Source organism: Chelonia mydas, chromosome 23 (genome assembly GCF_015237465.2).
Source record: "Chelonia mydas isolate rCheMyd1 chromosome 23, rCheMyd1.pri.v2, whole genome shotgun sequence".
NCBI classification, from domain to species: Eukaryota; Metazoa; Chordata; order Testudines; family Cheloniidae; genus Chelonia; species Chelonia mydas.
The window spans coordinates 16,780,377-16,803,827 of NC_051263.2; the positions used below are offsets into that span (position 1 = coordinate 16,780,377).

Sequence of the window (23,451 nt, forward strand, 5' to 3'; positions counted from 1 at the left end):
CCCATGGCCCCCTGGTGCAAATCTGGACTAACTCCAGTGCAGTCAGGGGTGGCTCCGGATTGACTCCAGGGGGCTGAGATCAGAACCGAACCCTGCCCCCCGTGCAGTCAGGTGTGACTCCGGATCGACCCTGGGATAGCAGAGATCAGAACCCGGTGCTGTCCCCACTGCAGTCAGGGGTGACTCCGGATCGATCCCAGGGAAGCTGCACTTGGGTCTGGGCGTGCACCCCCTCTCGCGCCGTGCTGGGGGCTCATCCCCAGTGTCCCGGCGTGTCATTTCCCCTCCCTAAATCCCTCCCAGTTCCTTACCATCCTTTGAGCTGCCAAAAGCCCCTGACACCTGCCAGCTTGGCTGTAGGACGCCTGGGTCCCGTTGCCAGAGGCGGAGGGGTGGGGGGAGCTTTGCCACGACTCCTTAAGCCCATTAACCTGCCTGTCTAATTCCCCCGTCTCCGGGGAGACGGGCACCCTCCGCCCATCACCAGGGGATTTGGGAAATCAAGGCAGACGGGACAGTAGTGGGGGGGGGAGTGGCGAGAAAAAGAAAAGTCCCAGCTGCTCGCCGAGCCAAGCGGCCGCGGGCACAGATCGTCCAGGCACCTCCGTGGGAGGAAGGCTGGGGCGGTGGCGAGGGGTCCGGCGGGTGCCGGGATGCGGCTGGCCTGGGCTCTCCTCTGGGCCCTCTGCTGGGTGCCCGGCGGCAGGGGGGAGTATGCCCTGCCCAAGTTCGTCTGCAGCCCCATGCCCCTGGAGCTGGAGACGGGCTGCCAGCAGGCCCCACAGCCGCGGGCCGGGGGGCACTGGGCGGGCACGCTGGAGGAGGCCAAAGAGACCATCCTGCACCTGCGGGAGACGGTGGTGCACCAGAAGGAGACCATCCTGGACCAGCGGGAGACGGTGCGGGAGCTGACGGCCAAGCTGAGCCGGTGCGAGGGCCGGGCGGGCGGGGAGCCCGGGCTGGGCGGGCACGAGGACAACCTGAGCCACGGGCACCGGGAGGGGGCCGGCCGGGAGAACGAGTACCCCCACTTCGGGCACCGCGAGCACCCCGAGTCCCTGGGTGGAGCCGGGAGCGAGGCCGCCTTCCGCAAGGCCAGCGCCACCCCCAACACCATGGAGGACCCCCCCCGGGAGGTGCCCGCCGGCGCCCCCCAGCTGGAGCGCATGCTGGAGTCGCTCAAGGAGAGGCTGGAGCACCTCCAGGTAAGAGGGGGATTGGCCCCCCAGCCAACAACCCCCCCACTAACCCCCACCACCCCAACCCTCCCATCAACCCTCTCCTCGCTGACCCCCAGCCCCCCCCACCATCAACCTCCCTCCTCACTGACCCCCGCCCCCCAACCCTCTCATCCACCCCCCTCCTCACTGACCCCCAGGCCCCCCAACCCTCTCTTCAACCCTTCTCCTCACTGACCCCCAGCCCCCCCCCCCCCCGGCGGCACCAACCAACCCTTCCACCCCCCACCCCCTCACTGACCCCCAGCGCCCCCAGCCATTGACTCCCCCTCCTCACTGACCCCCAGTCCCTCTCCCATTTACCCCCTCCTCCCAACCCTCCCATCAACCCCCTTCTCACTGACCCCCAGGCCCCCCCCCCCCCCGCGGCACCAACCAACCCTTCCACCCCCCACCCCGTCACTGACCCCCAGCCATTGACTCCCCCTCCTCACTGACCCCCAGTCCCTCTCCCATTTACCCCCAGCCCTCCCGACCACTCCCACTGAACCCTCCTCCTCACTGATCCCCCAGCTCCCCCCACACCCCAACCATTGACCCCCATCCCCTTCCCATGGACCCATCCCACCCCTTTGCCTCCCCCTCTTACCTTCCGCAGCGACCCCAGGCCCTGCCTATTAACCTGTCCCCTTTGCCCACTGACCCCTATCATCTGCCCCCCACCAGTGCCCCCCCTCCACACTCTGGACTCATTCTAGGAGGGGCTGGAGCATCAGCAGATACTGTGGGGCCCCATTCACCCCCCCCACACACGCCCCAGCCACCTCCTCCCTAAATACTGCAGTGGCTCAAGGAGCAGCCTCCTCCCCCCCACCCCACCCTATCAGTCCCCAACTGTCACCCCCATAACCTCCCTTCTCACCCTGCGGCAGGATCACCCCCTATGATAGGGTAGGGTCAGCCCCCGACCCCATCCCCCTGCATCCTTCGCCATTGCTTGCCCAGCCCCTCCCCCATTATCTCAGTTTACACCCCCCACCCCTTCCTCCATCATCTCAACCTCTCTTATCCCTCCCCCAATTAGGAACCTCATGGCCTGCTGCCCCCACCCCCCTGTGACCACTAGCCCCCACCCCCCTCCCAGAGCCAGGGATAGAACCCAGGAGTCCAGGCTCCCAGCCCCCTGCCTCCGGCTTTAACTAATTAAGTAGAAACAGCCCCCAAATCCGAGCCCGGAGGAATTACCTGATTGATCCTATTTCAAGACCATCTGCCAAGACCCCAGTTAAGACCCCTTTGTCCTTGAATTACTGGGACCGTTCTGGAAGACTAACATATTCCATAGGGTCCTGGGATGCAGCCAGCCAGTCCCTGCCCTGGGGCCAGGTGGGAGTCGGCGCCCCCTAGAGGGGACAGGCCCTGAGCCCCATTCCCCGCCCCCCTGAGCCAGCCAGTCCCTGCCCTGGGGCCTCATGGGAGCCATTGCCCCCTAGAGGGGACAGGCCCCAAGCCCCATTCCCCGCCCCCCTGAGCCAGCACACCTGCCCTGGAGCAAATCAGAGCTGGCGCCCCCTAGAGGGCCAAGGCCCCGTGCCCCATTCCTCAAGGCGCAAGAGACGGGAGTGGGGTCTAGTGGTTAGAGTCGCAGCTCCAAGGCCAGCAGGGACTGTTGTGGTCAGGTCGTCTGAGCTCCTGCACAGCACCGGCCCGAGGCCGGCCCCCAGCTGTTCCCGGGGCCGAGCGTTCAGAGAAACAGCCCAGCGCTGCCGGCGAGGGAGAATCCACCGCGCGCCCGGCCCGTCGTCCCCTGGTTAGTTCCTCTCCCCGTGAGAAATGTGCACATTGTTTCCCTCGGGAATGTGTCTCGCTTCAACTTCCAGCCCTGGGATCGGGCTCGACCTTCCTCTGCTACAGGGGAGAGTCCGTTACTGAATATTCGTGCCCCACGTAGAGGAAGGGCAGCTGGGAGTCAGGACTCCTGGGGTCTCTCCTTGGAGAGGGGAGTAGGGTCTCAATGAGGATCAGCCTGCCTGCCCCCCAGCACTGTACAAAGGCTGCTCAGTGGGCATCAGTGGGTTTGCGGCACCTGGGTGGGAGGAGGGGGATGGATTAGCGGGAGCAGCTCGGGTCCCAGACGCAGCATTCAGCTAAATATAAACCCCCTTGGCTTCTTCCTTCCTGCTTGTCCCTTCTTAGCGCATCTGGGAAACATAAACAGCCTGGCTCGTGCGGGGAAGGGGTCAGATCTCCCTCCTCCCCCATGACAGGGGTGTTGGAGGAGGAGATCAGGGCCTCAGCTGGGCACCGGGCCTAAATACCAGGCCAGGCGGGTCTCGGGGGGTCTCCCTTAATGTTGCGTCCGGCTGGGTTAGATCTCTGCTTGACGGCTCCGGCCGGCCTGCCCCCAGAGCATGGTGGGAGGGGAGTGAGGCCTAGCGGAGGAGCTTCTCCCAAAATCAGGATTCTGAGGGAAAAAATAATGAAGCAAAGGCTGCGAGGGGAGAAAAAGCCTTGAGTTGCCTGTATAGCAAAGCTCGGCGCCTGGGTAACAACCAAGAGGCTCTGGCCTTGCTCGCATATGGGTGGTCTAGCTGGTATCACTGAAACCTGGTGGATGAAAGGGAAATCCACGTCACCAATGGCATGCCCTGTTTCCGCCTCAACGCGGAAGGAAATGATCTACGCTTTGGGATCAATGGCCTAACAGATAAAGAACAAGAAGGGTTATTAGTTGGAGTCTGCTACAGGCCCCTCAAATCACACTAGGGACCAGAGTGAACAACAACTTATGTCCCCTATAATGTATAGGAACAAAAGCTGCATGATCACTGGGGCTTCAATTTGGCTAACGTACGCTGGAGGCCATGTGCTGCCAACACAAAATCATTCTGGGAATTTCTCAACATCTTAGTTGACAATTTCCTATCTCAAATGCTGTAGCCACCGACATGGGGGAATTCTGGATAAAATTTCATCCTAACAAAGAATGAGGAACTGATCACGGAGCTAGACATTAATGATGGCTCTGGTACAAGGGACCCAGGCTTTATGGTATTCATAATGTGCAAACAGAGTAAAGTCCAGAGTCCAAAGCTGAAAATAATTATAAGCCAAATGAGCTGGAAGGAAGAATTTAATCAGAAAAATGTGAATGATCATTGGAAATTGCCTAAGAACACTAAATCAGAAGGCCAAAAACCACAGCTGAGGAAGAAGGCTGTGCTGGTTAACAACACAACCTTAGAGCGGAAGTGAAGGCAGATAGCGAGGTTGATAGGTATAACAACTAGAAGATAGGGGAAGCTCATAGTAATGCATATAAATCAGAAGCAATGGGGAAGTTGATAGTAATGAATATAAATCAGAAGCAAAGGAGAAGCTGACAATAATGAATATAAATCAGAAGCAAAGGAGAAGCTGACAATAATGAATATAAATCAGAAACTATGAATTGTAGAAAATTGATAAGGGAAGCAAAGAGACAGAAGTAACTGTCTATGTCCAGAAGAGTTAGGTGCAAAAAGAAGGAAGGTTTTTTTAAGTATATTAAATATAAAAAGAATCCTGGCAATGGAATTGGTCCATTTCTAGATGGAAATGGTAGAATTATGAACAATAAAGCAGAAAAGGTAGAATTGTTCAACAAATATTTCTGTTGTGTATTTGAGGAAAAATAGATGATGGCCTATCATATGATACCATACTTTCCATTCCACTAGTATCTCAGGAGGATGGTAAACAGCAGCAACTACAGTTAGACTTTTAAAATCAGCAGATCCAGATAACTTGCAACCAAGAGTTTTAAAAGAGCTAGCTGAGGTGCTCTCTGCACCATTAATGTTGATTTCCAGTAAGTCTTGGAGCACTGGGAAAGTTGCATAAGACTGGAAGAAACCTAATGTGCCACTATTTAAAAAGCATAAAGCATATGACCCCGGGCAGTTCCAGGCCTGTCGGTCTGACATCAATCCCTAGCAAGTTAATGGAGTCAAGTATCAGAGGGGTAGCTATGTTAGTCTGGATCTGTAAAAGCGGCAAAGAGTCCTGTGGCACCTTATAGACTAATAGACATATTGGAGCATAAGCTTTTATGGGTGAATACCCACTTCGTCAGATGCATGTAGTGGAAATTTCCAGAGGCAGCTATAAATATGCAAGCAAGAATCAGGCTAGGGATAACGAGGTTAGTTCAATCAGGGAGGATGAGGCCCTCTTCTAGCAGTTGAGGTGTGAACACCAAGGGAGGAGAAACTGCTTTTGTAGTTGGCGAGCCAGTCACCGTCTTTGTTTAATCCTGATCTGATGGTGTCAAGTTAATGGAGTGACTGATACAGGACTCAATAAAGAATTGAAGGAGGGCAATGTACTTAAAGCCAATCAGCATGGGTTTATGGGAAATAGATCCTGTCCAACTGCCTTGATCTCGCTTTTGGCTGAGACGACAAGTTTGGGTGCTAACGATAACCGAGTTGTTGTAATATACCGCCACTGCTGGGCGACGTTTCACGCGGTAGCACACGGCATTTTGATTAAAAACACCAGACCGCTACAAACCAGCACGGCCCACACAGACGTGGACTAAAAACTGGCCAACGCTAGGTCTCAAAACGTGACTGCAAACAGGGCGTCGCCATCGAGCGGGCGTGTTTCTACTGGGGTCCCGCAGGGATGGGCCCTGGTCCCGAGGCGAGTTAACGTTTTCGAGCTGGAAGAAAACGTGAAATCGTCACTGGTGACGTTTACAGAGGACGCGACAGCTGAGAGCGGAGGTTAACTTCGTAAAGGACAGGGAGCAGCTACAGAGCTGGCTGGATCGCTTGGTAAACTGGCCGCAAGCAATGTGGGTTTTCACGCGGCTCAATGTCCCTGTATCCATCTAGGAACAAATGCTGGCCGGACTCCCAGGATGGGGCAGGGGGCTCTCTCCTGGAAAGCAGGAACTCTGGAAAAGATTTGGGGGTGGGTCGTAGCGGCCAATCAGTTGAACCTGAGCTACCCTGTGTGATCCGAAGGTCAAAAGGGCTAATGGGAACCTGGGAAGCATCCCCAGGGGAATCTCGAGTAGGAGCAGAGAGGTGGTTTGGCCCTGGGGCGACGCTGCGGGGCTCCTGCGTCCGGTTCTGGTGCCCCCTGTCCAAGGAGAGCGTTGCTCGATTGGTGAGGGGGCAGAGAAGAGCCACGGGGGTGATTGAAGGATTAGAAAACCCCCCTTAGAGCAAGAGACGCCAGGAGTTCCAGCTATTTAGCTCGACAACGAGAAGGGGAAGGTGGGACTTGATTCCAGTATGGAGGGGGAACAAATATTTAATAATGGGCTCTTCCATCTAGCTGAGGACCTGATCTGTTGGCTGGAGGTTGAAGCAAGACCCAGTTGGACTGGAAATAAGGTGACAGTGAGCGCCATTTACCCAGGAGCGTGGTGGTTTCTCCATCACGGCCACGTTTTCAGTCGAGCGGGGCAATTTCTCTGAAAGGTCTTCCCTAGGAATTATTGCAGGGCAGGTCTCTGGCCTGTGTGATACAGGTCAGAGTAGGTGAGCACACTGGCCCTTCCTGGCTTTGGGATTTATGACTCTATGATCCAGGAGGGTGGCAGGGGGTGGGATGCCGGACTAGATGGGCCTATGAGGCTAATCCAGGGTAGCAGAGATGGGGTGGGCTACCAGGTTAGATGGGCCTATGGGGCTAATCCAGGGTAGCAGGGATGGGTGGGATACCAAGGTAGATGGGCCCATGGGCTGATCCAGGGTAGCATGGACGGGGCAGGATACCAGGATAGATGGACCCATGGAGCAGATTCAGGGTAGCATGCACGGGGCGGGATACCAGGGTAGATGGGCCCGTGGGGCTGATCCAGGGTAGCGGGGACGGGGTGGGATACCAGGGTAGATGGACCCATGGGGCTGATCCAGGGTAGCATGGACGGAGCACGATACCAGGGTAGATGGGCCCATGGGGCTGATCCAGAGTAGCAGGGATGGGAGGGATACCAGGGTAGATGGGCCCATGGGGCTGATCCAGGGTAGCAGGGACGGGGCGGGATACCAAGGTAGATGGGCACCGAGAGGATGATGGGTCTTGCTCACAGTCCCCTCCTCCCACCCCCACCCCCACCCCCCAGCGCAGCCGCAACAGTTCCCTGTTCTCCATCTCCCTGCGTGACGCCCTGCAGAAGAAAATCAGCATTTTGGAGCATCAGATCCAAGAGAAACTCAACGCCACCAAGCGCCATGACCACAGCCACGAGGAGCCGCACCACGGCCAGGAGGAGCTGCACTGGCACAAGAACAGGGTCCACGGGCCTCATGAGAAGGGTGAGGGGCAGGGTTGAAGGGGCTTCGACAGATGGATAGCGGGTGGTGGTGGGCATCGAAGGATCCAGACTGCAGCTGTGGATGGATGAATAGGACTTGCTGCAGGGATGGACGGGGGATAACAGAATAGACAGATGGGTGGAATTGTAGCTACAAAGCAAGGTAGTTGCATGGATGGACTTATGGATGGCTGAATTGATAATTGAATGGATGGATGGAATCACTGATGGGTGAAGCTATGGATGGAGTGTTGAATGGATGGAGGAAATGGTACCTGGATGGATGGAGCATTGAATGGGTGGATGAAATGCTACATGGATGGATGGATGAAGGAAATGAGGGATGGATCGATGGATGGAGCACTGAATGGATGGATGAACTGGTACCTGGATGGATGGATGGAAGGATGGAAGGAGGAAATGAGGGATGGATCAATGGATGGATGGAGCGTTGAATGGATGGAGGAAATGATACATGGATGGATGGATGGCTGAAATGAGGGATGGATCGATGGATGGAGCACTGAACGGGTAGATGAACTGGTACCTGGATGGATGGTGGAAATGAGGGATGGATCGATGGATGGAGCACTGAACGGGTAGATGAACTGGTACCTGGATGGATGGAGGAAATGAGGACTGGATTGATGGATGGAGCATTGAATGGGTGGATTAAATTGTACATGGATGGCTGGATGGAGGAAATGAGGGATGGATTGATGGATGGAGGAAATGAGGGATGGATCAATGGATGGATGGAGGAAATGAGGGATGGATTGATGGATGGAGGAAATGAGGGATGGATCAATGGATGGATGGAGGAAATGAGGGATGGATCGATGGATGGAGCACTGAACGGGTAGATGAACTGGTACCTGGATGGATGGATGGAGCGTTGAATGGGTGGATTAAATGGTACATGGATGGCTGGATGGAGGAAATGAGGGATGGATCGATGGATGGATGGAGGAAATGAGGGATGGATGGATGGATGGATGAGGAAATGAGGGATGGATCGATGGATGGAGCACTGAACGGGTGGATGAACTGGTACCTGGATGGATGGATGGATGGATGGATGGCTGTATGGCTGAAATGAGGGCTGGCTACTTGAAGGAACAGCTGGATGGAATGATGATTTGATGGATGTAGCAGTGCATGGGGAAATGGCTGACTGGCTATCGGCCAGAGTCCCCTCTCCCCCGGGGCTGGCTGTGTCTGGCCGCCCCGGCACTGACCTTGTCCCTCTAGGGCACAAGGCGGAGAAGCCAGACGAGGTTTTCCGTGTGGGCTTCCCCCTCCGCACCAACTACATGTACGTCAAAGTGAAGCGGACGCTGCATCACGAGATCTTCGCCTTCACTGTCTGCCTCTGGCTCAAGTCCAGCTCGGCGCCTGGTGTTGGCACCCCCTTCTCCTACTCCGTGCCTGGCCAGGCCAACGAGCTGGTGCTCATTGAGTGGGGCAACAACCCCATGGAGCTGCTCATCAATGACAAGGTGTGGGGCTGGGGACTGCCATGGTCAGCAGAGGATGCGAGGCTGCAGGGAGCTCAGCAGGGGGGCACTGGGCTGTGGGGCGGGGGGCTCAGCGGGGGGCGCTGGGCTGTAGGGAGCGGGACGGGGGGTTCAGCAGGGGGTGCTCGGCTGCAGGGAGCTGGGCGGGGGGGCCTCCCATCGTGGGTGGGGTCGGTGGGGGAGAGGCGAGCACTGCCCTTAACCCTTTCCCCCCCACGCCCCAACCCCCAGGCTGCCACCTTGCCCCTGGCCATCCACGACGCCAAGTGGCACCACATCTGCGTGACCTGGTCGACGCGGGACGGCGTCTGGGAGAGCTACCAGGACGGGGTGCGGCGGGGCAGCGGCGAGAACCTGGCCCCCTGGCACCCCATCAAGCCAGGGGGCATCTTCATCCTGGGGCAGGAGCAGGTAAGAGACCCCCCCCACACCCCAGGGCGAGAGCATCCGCCCCCTTGTCGGGTGGCTTGTGCCCTCCCTGGTCTACCCCTGGCCTCTCTGCTCCCCTCCCCCAGGACACGCTGGGCGGCCGGTTCGATGCCACGCAGGCCTTCATCGGAGAGCTGGCCGACTTCCACGTGTGGAGCCACGTCCTGGCGCCAGGCGAGGTCTACAGGCTGGCCACCTGCGCCGGCCACGCCCACGGGGACCTCGTGGCCTGGGCTGAGGGCACCATGGAGCTGCACGGGGGGGTGGCCAAGCTGCCCTTCAATGCCTGCCACTGAGCCCCGCCCCACAGGGGGCTGGAGGCCCGGATGCCTGGGTTCTCTTCAGCTCAGGGAGTGGAGTGGGGGCTACTGATGACAACAGGGGAAGGACGGGGAGGCTGGAAGCCAGGGCTCCTGGGTTCTATCCTTGCCTTTGGGAGAGAGGGGAGTGGGGTCTAGTTGTGTGAGGGGCTGGGAGTCAGGACGCCTGGGTTCTTTCCCCAAGTCTGGGAGAGGAGTGGGGTCTAGTGGTTAGACAGGGGGGCTGGGAGCCAGCACTCCTGGGTTCTTTCCCCAAGTCTGGGAGGGGAGTGGGGTCTAGTGGTTAGACAGGGGAGGGGCTGGGAGCCAGCACTCCTGGGTTCTTTCCCCAAGTCTGGGAAGGGAGTGGGGTCTAGTGGTTAGACAGGGGGGCTGGGAGCCAGCACTCCTGGGTTCTATCCTTGCCTCTGGGAGCGAGGGGAGTGGGGTCTAGTTAGTGTTTGCATGTGTGGCTGGGAATCAGGCCTCCTGGGTTCTCTCCCCAAGTCTGGGAGGAGAGTGGGGTCTAGTGGTTAGAGCAGAGGGGCTGGGAGGCCCCCTTCCTCTCCTGTTGTATATAGCTGTGGCTGTTGGCCTGGGGCTGGCAGTACATACGCGGTGTCCGGTGTCGCGTAGCTCGGCGCTGTTTTACGTAGGATTCGATGCTATTTTCTTCCTCAGAAAGGACAGAATAAACCTGCCAAGGGAGCAGCAGCCGCCCCAGCGCTGAGTCAGTGCTTTGTCTGAGTGCGCCAAATACCCAACACGCCCCACCCCAGAAGTGGCCGCATCCCACCAGCGAGCAAGGGGTCCCCCAGTGTTCCCTCTAATTTTTTACCTCAATCTGCAGAATGAACTACAAAACTCATGCGGCAGGGGTGGGCCTGAAGGGTTTGGAGCATGGTGGGAGGCTCAGGGCTGGGGCAGAGGGTTGGAGTGTGTGGGGGTGCAGGCTCTGGGGTGGGGCCAGGGATGAAGGGGTTGGGGTGCAGGAGGGGGCTCAGGGCTGGAGTGGTGCAGGCTCCAGGAGGGAGTTTAGGTGCAGGAGGGGGCTCCAGGCTGGAGCCGGGGGTTAGGTGGGGCATGAAGGCTCCAGTTGGGGGTGCAGGATCTGGGGTGGGGCCGGAGATGAGGGGTTTGGGGTGCAGGAGGGGGCTCAGGGCTGGGGGTGTGTGAGGGCTCCAGGCTGGGGCAGGGGGTTGGGGGGGGGTGTGAGGGCTCCAGCTGGGACTGCAGGCTCTGGGGTGGAGCCAGGGATGAGGGATTTGGGGTGCAGGCTGCCCCAAGGAGAGAGGACTCCCCCCAGCCCTGTCTCACTGCAACAGCTGGGGGCCGGGGAGAGGCCCTTGAGAGTCTGCTGCCCGCGCAGCTTAGAGGGAACGTAGGTCCCTGGCTAAGAGCCCCACACCCCAGCACCCGGCCCCCGCCGCTGGCTGGAGGCAGGGGGGATGGACAGACGTCAGCCAAGCTCACGGTGCCACGGAGTGCTCAAATCCTGCGCCAGAAGCCACCTGCATCATCCAGCCCCCCAGCTCAGTGTAATAGAACCCAGGAGTCCTGGCTCCCCGCCACCCCCCTGCTCTAGCCACTAGGCCCCACTCCCCTCCCAGAGCCAGGATAGAACCCAGGAGTCCTGGCTCCCAGCCCCAAACAGGGTTTAAGGTGCTGCTGGTGCCAGGCCAGTTCGGTGCCCCTTCCCCATGCTGTCCCTGGGTGTTTGATGCCCTGAGTGGATACCCCCCCGCACCCCCCCCAGACACCCAGCACCCCCCTGGCTGTACTCAAGACTGTAGTGTTTTTATTCCGTTGAAAGTTGCATCCATTAAATCCTTAAATAACAATTACAAAAACCTGAACCCGCCCTGGAATCCCGTGGCAGGCCCGGGGCTGGCGCCCGCCCCTCTCTGTCCACACCAGCGCCTGGGGTGGGGTGAAATCCCCCTGTGCCGGGAGGAGGCAGCAAGTCCGGGGGGTCCCAGGCGTGGGAGGAGATGGGTCCCGCCGGCTTGGTCCTGTTGCCACGCGGTTGCCTCTAGGAGCCGACGATCCGGGGGTTCCTCCCAGGATGCCCTGCGGGGGCTGAGCCGGAAAGGTGGGGAGGGGGCACAGGGATTGGTCCCGGTGTGGGGGCCCCACATCTGCTCCCGGCGGCGCCAGGCCAGGCTTTCCGACAGCGCCTAGCGCTCGTGGCAGGAGAGTAATCAGAAGGACGGGATTCCACAGCAGGCGAAAGCAAAGGGCTTTCGACTTCGGGGGGGGGGGGGCCGCTCCCCAGACCCCCCCCAGTCCGTAGTGTACGTTCCTGGAGCCCAGAGGGGGTGCATGGAAATAGAGGGGCTCCAGATGGACCCCAAGCTCTAGGGCCAATAGTGTGTACATGGGGGCATGGGGGGCTACCCCCTGTTGGGAAGATTTAAAGATGAGCTGGTGAGGGGCAGGCCACGGGGCGGGCTAAACCTCCCCCTCCACTAGCTGCCCCGAGGAGGGAAGAACTTCACTTCCCCCTGCTGGCTGCCAGGGGGCGCTGCAGAGGGCCCGTTGGCATTGCCGGTGGGGGGGGGGTGGGAATGCCCCCCACCCCATGCCTGGCATTGCTGGAATGCGCGGGGGGAAGACCCCAAAGACAGCAGTGCAGCTGCACCAGTGCACCATGGGACTCCGCTAGCCCCTGGCGCTGAGTGCCATGGTGGGAACACAGCATTGGGGGGAAATTCCCAGCCAGCTGGAAGGGAAGGGGCGGCTGTCTCAGGGGTTGCTAGGCAAGAGCTTATTGCATCTCGGGGCTAATTAGTGTAGACGGGAGCTTGGCGTCAGCCAGTGAAAATCCAGAGACCCGTGAAGGAAAGTGCTGAGGATACGGAGTCAGGGCCAATCCGGAGTCACTCCTGTTTGCAGTGGGGGCAGGGCCAGATTCCAGAGTCCCTCCTAATTGCAATGGGGGCAGGGTTGGATTCTGATCTCGGCTCCCTCAGGGTGGATCTGGAGTCACTCCTGATCAGAACCTGCTGCAAGGTCCTGAGCCCAGGGCATGGCAGAGGCCCCCGGCCCAGGCTGCAGCCCCCACGGGCGGGGAAGGGGTTGCTGGCCCATGGTACCCAGTGGCTCCTGGAGAGGGGCTGTATCCCAAAGTAGGGTCCCTGTGGGGAGTGGGGGTGGGGAAGACAGATCCGGCTGGCGGTGCACACAGATGCTGGGGGAGGGGAAGTCAGTGCTGCTCTGTCCGTCTGTCTGTCCGTGGCTGGGCCCCCCCGGCCCAGGGGGGTGTCAGTTTTAGCGGCGCCCAGGGAGGTGGGTTAGGGGGGGCACGGAAAGGCAGCCTGCTGGCCAGCCCAGCTCACGCCTGCTCCTGTTTCTTCTTGACTGAGATGCGCTTCTTGCGGGCGGCCAGCATCTCGTAGAAGGGGTCCACGCTGACGGCAGCCCTGCGGGGAGCGGGGGGTCAGTGGGGGGCAGGGGATCTCGCTGCAGCCAGGTGCCTGCGAGGGGGAGGCTGAGACAGACCCCTGGGCTTGGGAGAGTCACACCATGGGGGCCGCACGGCCCCTCCACCATTGCCGGGAACGCCCCTGCCCCCACATGCCCTGTCTCTCCCCCCCGCCCCCGCCAAATGGGATGGATCAGACTTCACCCACCACCCCCCCCGCCCCATCACAAGCTGGAACCATCCACCCACAATACCCTGGGAGGGGGTTGGGAGCCAGGACCCCTGGGTTCTATCCCCGGCTCTGGGAGGGGGTGGGGGCAGGTGGGGGTGCTCCTCACTTGATGGATTTGATCCACTCGTCCTTCTCCTCCTGCGTGGGGGCCGAGATGCGGTAGACAAGGTGGTTCCCTTCCACCACCCGCCCGTCGGCCTCCGTCTTGCAGGCCTTGATCAGCTGGCCCTTGTTGTTGGGAATGTACAGCTCAAAGCAGTTCTGGGGGGAACGGGGGGGGGAGACAGAATCAGCCACGGGCTCAGGCTGCGTCGATTCGCGCCCCCCAACACACCCAGGGATGGGCTCAAGCTCTCAGCGGGCTCAGGCCGCATCGGTCACACCCAGGGATGATTCCCCCCAACCCGTAGCGATGGGCTCAGGCTCTCGGCAAACTCAGGCAACGTCAAGTCATTTGTGCTGGAAATGAAAGGTCAGAGTTGAGAGCACAATGCGGGTGGAGCCTGATCTACAAGGGTCGAAAGCTGCAGGAATGGATGGAGGAAAGAAGGGGGATGCGGATGGAGGCGGGGGGTGCGTGCATGGACGGACGGACGGAGGGAGGGAGGGAGGGAAGGGGGAAGGTGCGTGGATGGACGGGGGGGGTGTATGAATGGATGGAGGGAGCGAGGGAAGGGGGGAAGGTGCGTGGATGGATGCAGCGAGGAGGGAGGGATGGGGAAGATGCGTGGATGGATGGAGTGAAGGGTGTGGATGGATGGAGGGGGCAGGTGCGCGGATGGATGGGGGGAGGGAGGGAGGGATGGGGAGGATGCACGGATGGATGGAGGGAGGAAGGGAGGAGGAAGATGCGTGGATGGATGAGGAAGATGCGTGGATGGATGGAGGGGTGGATGGATGGAGGGAGCGGGTGCACGGATGGATGGGGAAGATGCACGGGGAAGATGCGTGGATGGATGGATGGATGGAGGGAGGGGGCGGGGGCGTGGATGGATGGAGGGAGGGAAGGATGGGGAAGATTCGCGGATGGATGGAGGGGTGGATGTGGATGGATGGAGGGGGCGGGTGTGCGGATGGATAGACAGGAGGAGGGCGGCCATGAAGGAGAGGATAAGGACAGGCTGACGAAGGACAGACAAGGTGAACATCGGGGGCGAGAAGGCCCTGAGGGGTGGGGGAGCAGGGGGCGCTGCCCTCACCGGCTTGCGGGGGTCCTCCACCTCCCGGATGCTCAGGTTCTCCAGTGGGATGATCCCCCGCGGCTCCTTGTCCTGAGTGGGGAACAAAGCTGGAGTCAGGGGAGATGAGGAGCGGCCTGCGGGACTCCCTGCCACTGGCTACGGAGCTAAGTGGGGAGAGCCAGGGAGCCCCGGGCCCAGAAGGGCGAGTGGCAGAAGCCGTGGGGCCCAGCCCAACCCCATGGTGACTGGGGGCAGGGGGCTCACGCAAGGGGCAGGTGATTCCATCACTGACCACTAGGGGAGCGCTTGGGTCTTCCTCTGCAGCCGGCCGCACTGGGCATTGCCAGAAACCAGGTACCAAGGTGGGGGGGGGCCTTGTGGGCGGATCCCATGGGGGCTGCTCCAGGGGGCTGGGGGGCTCACCGTGGTGTACTCGAAGTAGTACAGGCAGTTGTCCGTCAGAATGAACCAGCGTCTTTTCCATGTTTTCACGCGCCCGCCTGCAGGGGAAGCAGAGATTGGGGGCTCAGTGATGGGGGCTTCTGGGGGGGCAGCTATTGATCCTGTTGGGCCGGTCCACCCAGGGGCAGCGTGAGAAGAGGACCAGGCCTGCCCCAGGGCATGCTGGGATAGACACCGTACCCTCACCTGGGCACATGGGGGGGGGGGGGGCAATTTCAGGCATAAGACCCCACGCAGCTGCCCCTTGACTCCAAGCAGGCGACCCGCGGGGCGGAGGGAAGCCTGAGAAACTGTTCTCACTGGCAGAACTCTCCTCCCAGAGCTGGGGAGAGAACCCAAGAGTCCTGGCTCCCAGCCCCCGCCCCCCGCTCTAACCACCAGGTCCCATTTGGGGGGAACCCGTGTGGCACGACTGTCCCTGAGACAATCCCTCATCCGGGACCTTCGCAACCTGTGCGGAGATTCCAGGGGGCTTCCCCCCCCCCCCGGCATCTGCGGCCAGTTCCAACACTCCGGGGGGCCAGGCGTCGGGGCGAATCTCTACTGCGGTGATGTGGCGCTAACGGGGCGAGGCGCTATTTGGGGCCGGGATCCCCACCCCCCATTCCAGCAGCGGCTTCCCCCTCCGTTACCTACCTCCTGGGGAGGAACGGTGAGACCCGAGCGCAAGTGGCATCAGCGGCGTGGGGGGGGGGTGGGGCCGTGGGGGGCGGGAGTGGGGAGGGAGGGAGGGGAGGAAAACGGGGGAGGGAGAGAAAGAAAGAGGGGAGCGGGGGGAAGAGAAGAGAGAAGAGAGAGAAAGAGGAAAAATCAGTTATATCAATGTGAGGAGGAAAAACACGGTCAAATCACACCCCTGCCGCAGGGATCGGCGCGGAGGGGGGGAATCTCGGGGAGGGGGGAGGGAATGTCCTTTTTGCTGGCTGGGGGGGGCCACAGGGGTTTGATACACAAAGCGAGGGAGTGGGGGGGGGGCGCTCTGTCCAGCTTTTCCCTGCGAGCAACGGCACCCATCGTCCCGGATGGCCATTCCCTGCCCCGGGGGCTGGGGATAAGATTAAATAGGACCCAGGAGTCCTGGAGCCCGGCTCTCACCTCTAACCCGCAGCTCTAACCACTAGGCCCCCCACTATCCTCCCAGAGATGGGAGAGAACCCAGGCGTCCTGGCTCCCAGCCCCCTGCTCTAACCACTAGCCCCCACTCCCCTCCCAGAGCGATCATGGAACCCAGGCGTCCTGATCCCCAGCCCCCTTCCTGGCTCTTGGGAGCTGATCCCTGCTCACCCCCCTCCCAATAGCTCTCTTCTGCCCCCTAGAGGCAGCAAGGGGGTCAGGCCTCAACCAAGGTCCACCCAGGTCTGTACCCACCTCCCTCCCCCATCACCCCCCATAGATCCCTCCGCCTACCCCCCCACCGCAGCGACCCTCCCAGTCTCCAGAACAACCCCACCTAGCTTTGGCCACCTCCCCCTAACCCACCTGTGACCCCAATCCCCCCAAATCCAGCCTGTGCTTCTGACTGAGCTGCCATGGGGTCCGTGTGACCCCTATCCTGACCCCTCATGGCCCCGCTAGTCTGGGGGCACCTGCCTTGAACCTGGGGGTGCTGTGAACTGGGATCCCAACGCCTTCGGGGTGGGGGGCTCGCCCTATAGCTGTGTAGCGCCCCCCCGGAACACTCAACCCTGGGCGGGGGAATTGAGGGGAGGGGCGGTGCCCTCAAAGGCCCCGTGGGGAAGGAAGCAGAGTCAGACTCAAGGCCCAAAGGGCGGGGCAGGGACAGACGGACACAGACAGGGGCCAACTGAAGGCTGGAGGGGTGGGGGGAGGGGACCCAGGAGCCCTAGCTGAGGCCGGGGTGGGGGGCAGACCCAGGAGCCCTAGCCGGGGGAGATGGGGGGGCGGACCCAGGAGCCCGAGCCGAGGCCAGGAGGGGGCAGGCGGACCCAGGAGCCCTAGCCGAGGCCGAGGTGGGGGGACGGACCCAGGCATCCTAGCCTGGGCTGGGCGGGGTTGGGGGGCGGGTATTATTCCTGGAGCTGCGGAAGGAAGGTCGGTGCTTTGAGGACACAGCGGGAGGTCGGTGGGACACAGAGAGAGGAGAGCGCAGAGGCATGCAGAGATCGCGGGGGTGGGGATCGGGGGGTGTAGGGGTTCGGGGGGGGGGTCCCCGCTCTCACCCAGCTTCAGCAGCCAGCCCTCCCGGTCTGGATTGAAGAACGTGTGGGTCAGGTCGTTCCCATCGTCCTCCGGGATCTTGAACGGCTCGTTCCGGATGCTGTCGTACAGGTTCTGGGGGGAAGGGGGTGGAGTCAAAAGAGGCCACGCCCCACTCAAGGGGTGCGGTCAGAATAAGGCCATACCCCCAACGACAACAGTCAGAGCCCATACCCCTTTTCCTGAGGGGTGGAGTAAGACAAGCCACACCCCCTCCTCACCAGCAGGCCAGACCCATGGGCCCATCTACCCCAGTATCCCGCCCCCCGGATCAGACCCCCGCCCGGTATCCCGCCCTCACCCGCAGCAGCTCCTCGGGCAGGTCGCCCCCGTCGTTGATGCCCCGGTTCATGGTGATGAATCTCTCCACCGTGGGTTTGTCCCGCACGTTGGGGTTGTGCAGACTGGTGTTCAGCATGATGACGGCGAAGGAGAGCACGTAGCAGGTGTCTGGGGGAGGAAGGGGGGACGGTAGGAGGAACGCACCCACTAGACTCCCACCCCCAGTCCCAGAGCAGGGAGAGAACCCAGGCGTCCTGGCTCCCAGCCCTCCCCCTCGCTCTAACCACTAGCCCTCACTCCCCTCCCCGGGCTGGGGAGAGAACCCAGGCGTCCTGGCTCCCAGCCCTCCCCCTCGCTCTAACCACTAGCCCCCACTCCCCTCCCCGGGCCGGGGAGAGAACCCAGGCGTCCGGGCCCCGCGGTACCTGTGGACTGGAAGACACCGGGGTTGCAGAGACAGTAACGCTGGGCGAAGGCCTCCATCATGCGGTCGATCTTCTGGGCCTCCCCGGGCAGGCGGAAGCTCCACAGGAACTGCCTGGGGTGGGGGGGCACGTAAGTAGGGGACCCGCACCAGCCCCCCCATCCCTGGGATAAAGGGGAGGGTGAGCTGCCCCCCGAGCCCCCTCCCCCAGAGCGCCCTCTGCCCCCAAACCTTCCCACCCTCCCCCTCCACATCCCCCTCCCCCAGCCCCCCGATCCCTCTCTGCCCCCAAACCTTCCCATCCTCCCCCTCCATCCCCCCCCGAGCTCACCGCAGCGCCTGCACCAGGTTGAGGTCGGTGAACTCGTGCAGGTCGACGAAGGCGTGCAGCACCGCGATGTTAAAGTCCTCCCTGCGGGGGGCGGGGCCGGGGTCAGAGGCGAAATACCCTCCCCCACCCCGGTCTGTCCCCCTCCCCATGAGACAGAACTCCCAGAGCTCCCCTCCCTGGCAGAGCCCAGTGGCTGCGCCCCTACCCACAGGTCCCCCCTCCCCCGGCTAGTCCCTGATGGCCCCCCCTCCCCTCTCCCACAGCTAGTCCCCAATGGCTCCTCCCCCACCCATCTCCCCCCCGGCTAGTCCCCAATGGCCCCCCCGGCTAGCCCCCAATGGCCCCAGCCCTTCCCCTCTCCCCCAGCTAGCCCCGCCCCCTCACCTCTCCCCCAGGTAGTCCCCGATGGCCGTCTTGTTGAGCCCCTCCCCCTTGTAGAGGAACCGGGCGATCTCCTCCGGCGTGTTGTGCAGCAGCTCGTTCTCCACCAGGAACTGGATGCCCTGTGCCGAGGACCGAGCGAGCAGAGTCAGGTGCCCGACCGCACCCCCCGGCTCCCAGCCCCCAACCCCAGGCGTCACCTCCCCTTCCACCGCGGAAACTGACGCACATGGAGGGAAAGGGACGAGACACAGAGCTCAGGAGTCCTGGCTCCCAGCCCCCGCTGCTTTGCCCACTGGCCCCCACTCCCCTCCCAGAGCTGGGATAGAACCCAGGCATCCTGCCTCCCAGCCCCCTCCCCTCTTACCTTTTTAGGATCCATGTTGAATTTCTTGCGGCCCATCCCTATCTTCCGGTTCCTCTGAAGGGTTTTGCTGTGGGTTGGACGGAGAAAAACCACAGAATTCAGCACTTGGAATAGCCCCAGCAGCGTACAAGTCCATGGCGGGACAGGGGCTTGGTATACGGGGGCCCAACACTGAGATGCGACCCCTCTGGGGTGGGACATGGGGGCTGGGTATATGGGGACCCCTCGCCCGGTGCTGGGATGCAGCCCCTCAGGATCAGCACATTCATTACCTGCCCTCATTCGCCTCCAGACCTTCCACCTCATTCATGGCCTCGCTCAGCTCATCCCGCAGCCGCTGGATTTCCACCAGCAGCTCTTGTTTCCGCCGCCGGATGTTCTCCAGCTCCAGCCGCTCCTCGGGGGTCAGGTCCGGGGGCACTGGGATGGAAACCAGAGGTTAGCCTGAGGCAGGAACCCCCTGCTCTAGGAGCGAGGGAGGAAGCGGGATGCATGTGAGTGTTTCTTGACTTTCATGTGACACCTGCAGGGTGAGGTGGGCAGAGGGGCTGTTTATACAGGGATCCCCTGCCCAGTGCAGAGACGCAGCTGCCATAGGGGGCAGATGGGGGGCATGGCCAGGGTGCCCTGCACTGCAGCTATTTCCTGCCCCCGCAGGGCCCATAGGGAGCGGTATTTTTACCAACATGGTTAGACCAGCGCAAAATCTGTACACGTTCCAGGCCTTAGCTGTGGCATGAGGCTGGGAGCTCAGGTTTAGTTGCCTTCCGATGTGACGTCCCAGGGCCTTCCAGGATACCAGCCCCGTCCCATTGTTTATTTGCAGTGCAGGACCACTGCAAGCCCCAGCCCTGGGCCCCACGGCGCCAGGGGCTGTACACGGGTATGTATTATTTGGATCCTGTCAGCCCCTGGGAGCTCCAGCCCCGGATCAGGCCCCCCGGCGCCAGGAGCTGTACGGGGGTATGTATTAGTTGGATCCTGTCAGCCAAGGGTTGTACAAACACAGAACAAAGCCCCCTGCCCCAAGGAGCTTCCAATTCATAAATGCTGCTAACAATCCGGGGAGCAGGCGAAGGACAATGCCGGGGGGGGGAGGCAGGGGAGTCAGTGGAGAGGGGTGGGGAGCAAGTGGTAATGGTTCAGTCCGACACCACCCTCCCCATAGGGGAATAAATGGTTCAGCCCAACCCTTTCCTCCCCCGCTCCCCCCAAAAGGGAGCCCACTCTCCATTATGAGCATTGGTACAACCCAGCTCCTCCATAAGCAAGAGAATGGTATCGCCCAAACACCCCGATAAAGGAGTGAATAGTTCAGCCCAACCCCCCTCTTCATTCCCAGGAATGGCACAGCCCAACCCTCTCCTCATTCCCCCTCTGGGAGGGAATGGTTGAGCCCAACCCCCTCCTCAACCCCTCCCACTCTCCATTATGGGAAGCAATGGTACAGCTCACGCCCCATAAGGAAAAGAATGGCACAGTCCAGCCCTACACTATAAGGGGGCAAGCTACCCATTCGGGGTGGGAATGGTTCAGGCCACCCTTCCCCCCCCATTAAGGGGAGGAATGGTACGGCCCTGCCACCTCCCGACCAGCAAGAGAATGGTGCAGCCGAAACACCCCTACAAAGGCGGGAATGGTTCGGTTCAGCCCAACCCAGCCCCGCCCCCCCGCCCGCCAGCGCTGAATGGGCGGGGCCCCGCAATAGTACGGCCCGCCCGGAGAGTGGTACAGTCCTACCATAGACTCCGTCCTCCATGGCGCCCGCACCGGCCGCCGGGGCTGCTCCGGACCCTCGGCTCGTCCCGTCTCTCCTGCCGCGGCGGCGGCTGCTTCCTCCTCCCGCAGCCGCCCGGCCCGGCACTGAGGAGAACGGCCCGCCTCCTTCCCCAGAACCAACCAATGGGGGAGCGGAATGCCAAGAAACCCGACCCCTTCCCGCTGGGGACAACCAATGGGAGGAGGCAACTCCCGTCTGAACCCATCAGCTTGTAAGAATGATAGATAGAACAACCAATGGGCTCCAGAGGTTTGGTTAAACTCCGCCCCACTTCTGAGATTGAGATGTAGATCGACCAATGAGACCCCGCAACGAGTTCAACAGCCTGCCCTACTAGTTATTGACATTCAGACCGGCCAATCAATGCCTAAGATCTAACAGGCTCACCCCTTGGTTAGATCGACAGCTCAAGCAGCCAATGGGAGTCCGAATAGTCCTAATTCACTCACTTTGGCTGTCAATCACTATAAATGACAGACAAGCCAGCCAACAGGAGACCGAACCAGCCATTCACTGGCCTCCGCCCCTAACAGTGTCCAGGTGGCGGACTTGAAAGAGAACAGTCTGTCACTAAGGGCCTAGTGGGGCCTTGGCCGTTGCTAAGGGCCTATCTTTATGAATAATTAATCAGCGTATCGTGAATATGGATGAGTCCCTTATTAATATTCAGCGTACAGGTGGCATGAGCCCTGGCCCCCCCCGACCATCCAGGGACCCCGTCACCAGGGCAACCGGGTGCCCCCCTGCGCCCCCCCGGGCCCGGCCCCCCCCGGCTACACGGATAGAGACAGACACCCCCAGTGACACCCCATAGCCCCCCCTCTGCCCCATAGACACCCCCAGTGACACCCCCTGAGCCGCCCCTCTGCCCCATAGACACCCCCCGTGACACCCCTATGGCCCCCCTCTGCCCCATAGACACCCCCCGTGACACCCCATAGCCCCCCTCTGCCCCACAGACACCCCCACTGACACTCCTATAGCCCCCCTCTGCCCCATAGACACCCCCAGTGACACCCCATAGCCCCCCTCTGCCCCATAGACACCCCCAGTGACACCCCCAGTGACACCCCCTCCCCCCATATACACCCCCGTGACACTCCTATAGCCCCCCTCTGCCCCATAGACACCCCCACTGACACCCCTATAGCCCCCCTCTGCCGCATAGACACCCCCAGTGACACCCCATAGCCCCCCTCTGCCCCATAGAAACCCCCAGTGACACCCCCAATGACACCCCCTCCCCCCATAGACACCCCCAGTGACACCCCCATAGCCACCTCCTCTGCCCCATAGACACCCCCAGTGACACACCCATAGCCTCCCCCTCTGCCCCATAGACACCCCCAGTGACACCCCCTCTGTCCCATAGACACCCCAGTGACACCCCAGTGACATCCCCTCCCCCATAGCCACCCCCATAGCCACCCCCTCCTCCATCCTCCACCCCATAGACACCCCCATGGACACCCCCTCCTCTGACCCATAGACACACCCCCAATAACACCCCCTCCCTCCTCTGCCCCATAGCCACTCCCTCTGCCCCATAGACACCCTCTCCCTCCTCCACCCTCTCTGTCCCATAGAAACCCCCATAGCCACAGTCTCCCTCCTCCACCCCATAGCCACCCCCTCTTCCCCATAGCCAGCCCCATAACCACCCCCTCCTCACTCCTCCACCCCGTCTGCCCCATAGACACCCCCATGGACAGTCCCATAGACAGCCCTGCCATGTGCCCGTGAGGCCACCAGGGGGCGATCTGAGCTCACTTGCGGGGGTCTCTGCGGGCTCCAAGGGGACCAGCCGGGAACCTAGCTTAGACCCAGGGGCCCCGTCTACCCCCTGGGCTGGGAAAATGGGGGTGAACCCCCCCCCAGCTGCAGCCGCCCATCCCTGAGCTATTCTGAGAAATGGCTATTTTGTGGGGGGAGGCAGAGCTCCCAGGGGTCTGAAATGACTCGGGGCGGGGAGGACCACTGGCAGAGCTTTGGGGTGGGGAAGGGCTGGCCTAGAAGGGGGCTGTGGATCGGGAGTGAGGGGCACCTCCAGGGCTGGGGGGTGGGACTAGCGGGGGGCTGTGGGTCGGCAGTGACGGGCACCGGCAGAGCTGGGGGGGCCTAGCGGGGGGCTGTGGGTCAGCAGTGATGGGCACCGGCAGAGCTGGAGGGGGGGCCTAGCGGGGGGCTGTGGGTCGGGAGTGAAGGGCACTGGCAGGGGCAGCTGGCAGCATCCGGCTGGCAGCCTGTGCCCCCATCGCCCTGCCAAGCCCCGGGTCCCTGATGACGAGGGAAGGACCAGGCTGGATGCCCAGGGATGGAATTAGCAGCTGGGGCTGAGGGGGGTCTGGGGGAACAGCTGGCCGTGTCCACCCCACACACACGCTAATCCCCATCTCTGATCTCCTGCCCTCGGGCTCAGGAGGGGCGGAGGGCTGGATTTGGACCGGGCCCCTTTCCCCGGGGTCACCCCTTGTTGCGGGATGGGCCCGATCAGACAGCGCCACCCCCCCCATCCCGGCCCACCCCCATCCCCTGACCCAAGATTAGGGGCACTCGAGGGGTTATTTTGGGCCTGCCCCTTATCGCCTGGACAAGGTGTGAGAGAGATGCCCGCGGCAGCGCCGGGCAGGGGCT

General features: G+C 61.5%; 4 protein-coding genes across 9 annotated transcripts in view; 1 reads left to right on the forward strand and 3 right to left on the reverse strand.

Moving 5' to 3' along the window:
* LOC119564866 (immunoglobulin superfamily member 1) overlaps positions 1-23,451 on the reverse strand; it is a 999,687-nt gene that overhangs the window by 874,952 nt on the left and 101,284 nt on the right. The window lies entirely within an intron of this gene.
* Positions 1-23,451, reverse strand: part of LOC119564865 (immunoglobulin superfamily member 1) — a 798,058-nt gene that overhangs the window by 732,202 nt on the left and 42,405 nt on the right. The gene's annotated exons all lie outside the window — the stretch shown is intronic.
* Positions 14-9,876, forward strand: LOC102946445 (neuronal pentraxin-1-like). The gene is made up of 5 exons (XM_037888302.2): positions 14-1,205; positions 7,300-7,492; positions 8,743-8,990; positions 9,240-9,419; positions 9,524-9,876. Exons 1-5 carry the CDS (start codon positions 654-656, stop codon positions 9,731-9,733), a joined length of 1,383 nt encoding a protein of 460 aa, XP_037744230.2. The 5' UTR covers positions 14-653; the 3' UTR covers positions 9,734-9,876.
* Positions 11,513-20,935, reverse strand: CYTH2 (cytohesin 2). Its single transcript, XM_037888294.2, has 12 exons — positions 20,778-20,935; positions 19,310-19,457; positions 19,038-19,104; positions 18,674-18,792; positions 18,290-18,370; positions 17,960-18,072; positions 17,554-17,702; positions 17,216-17,327; positions 14,997-15,073; positions 14,592-14,663; positions 13,499-13,653; positions 11,513-13,158 (listed from the first exon to the last, which is right to left on the reverse strand). The coding sequence occupies exons 1-12, from the start codon at positions 20,794-20,796 to the stop codon at positions 13,071-13,073; spliced, it is 1,200 nt and encodes a 399-aa protein (XP_037744222.1). The 5' UTR covers positions 20,797-20,935; the 3' UTR covers positions 11,513-13,070.

Bases quoted from the DNA above. Each gene is read 5' to 3' on its own strand.
- CYTH2 (XM_037888294.2), bottom strand. The intron at 19,105-19,309 runs GTAATGAATGTG...TCCAACCCACAG, and splicing joins CTGGAGGCGAATGAGGGCAG to CAAAACCCTTCAGAGGAACC. The intron at 13,654-14,591 runs GTGAGGGCAGCG...CGTTCCCCCCAG, and splicing joins TGGAGGACCCCCGCAAGCCG to AACTGCTTTGAGCTGTACAT.
- LOC102946445 (XM_037888302.2), top strand. From the start codon at position 654: ATGCGGCTGGCCTGGGCTCTCCTCTGGGCCCTCTGCTGGGTGCCCGGC. The intron at 7,493-8,742 runs GTGAGGGGCAGG...TTGTCCCTCTAG, and splicing joins CCACGGGCCTCATGAGAAGG to GGCACAAGGCGGAGAAGCCA. The intron at 9,420-9,523 runs GTAAGAGACCCC...CCCCTCCCCCAG, and splicing joins TCATCCTGGGGCAGGAGCAG to GACACGCTGGGCGGCCGGTT.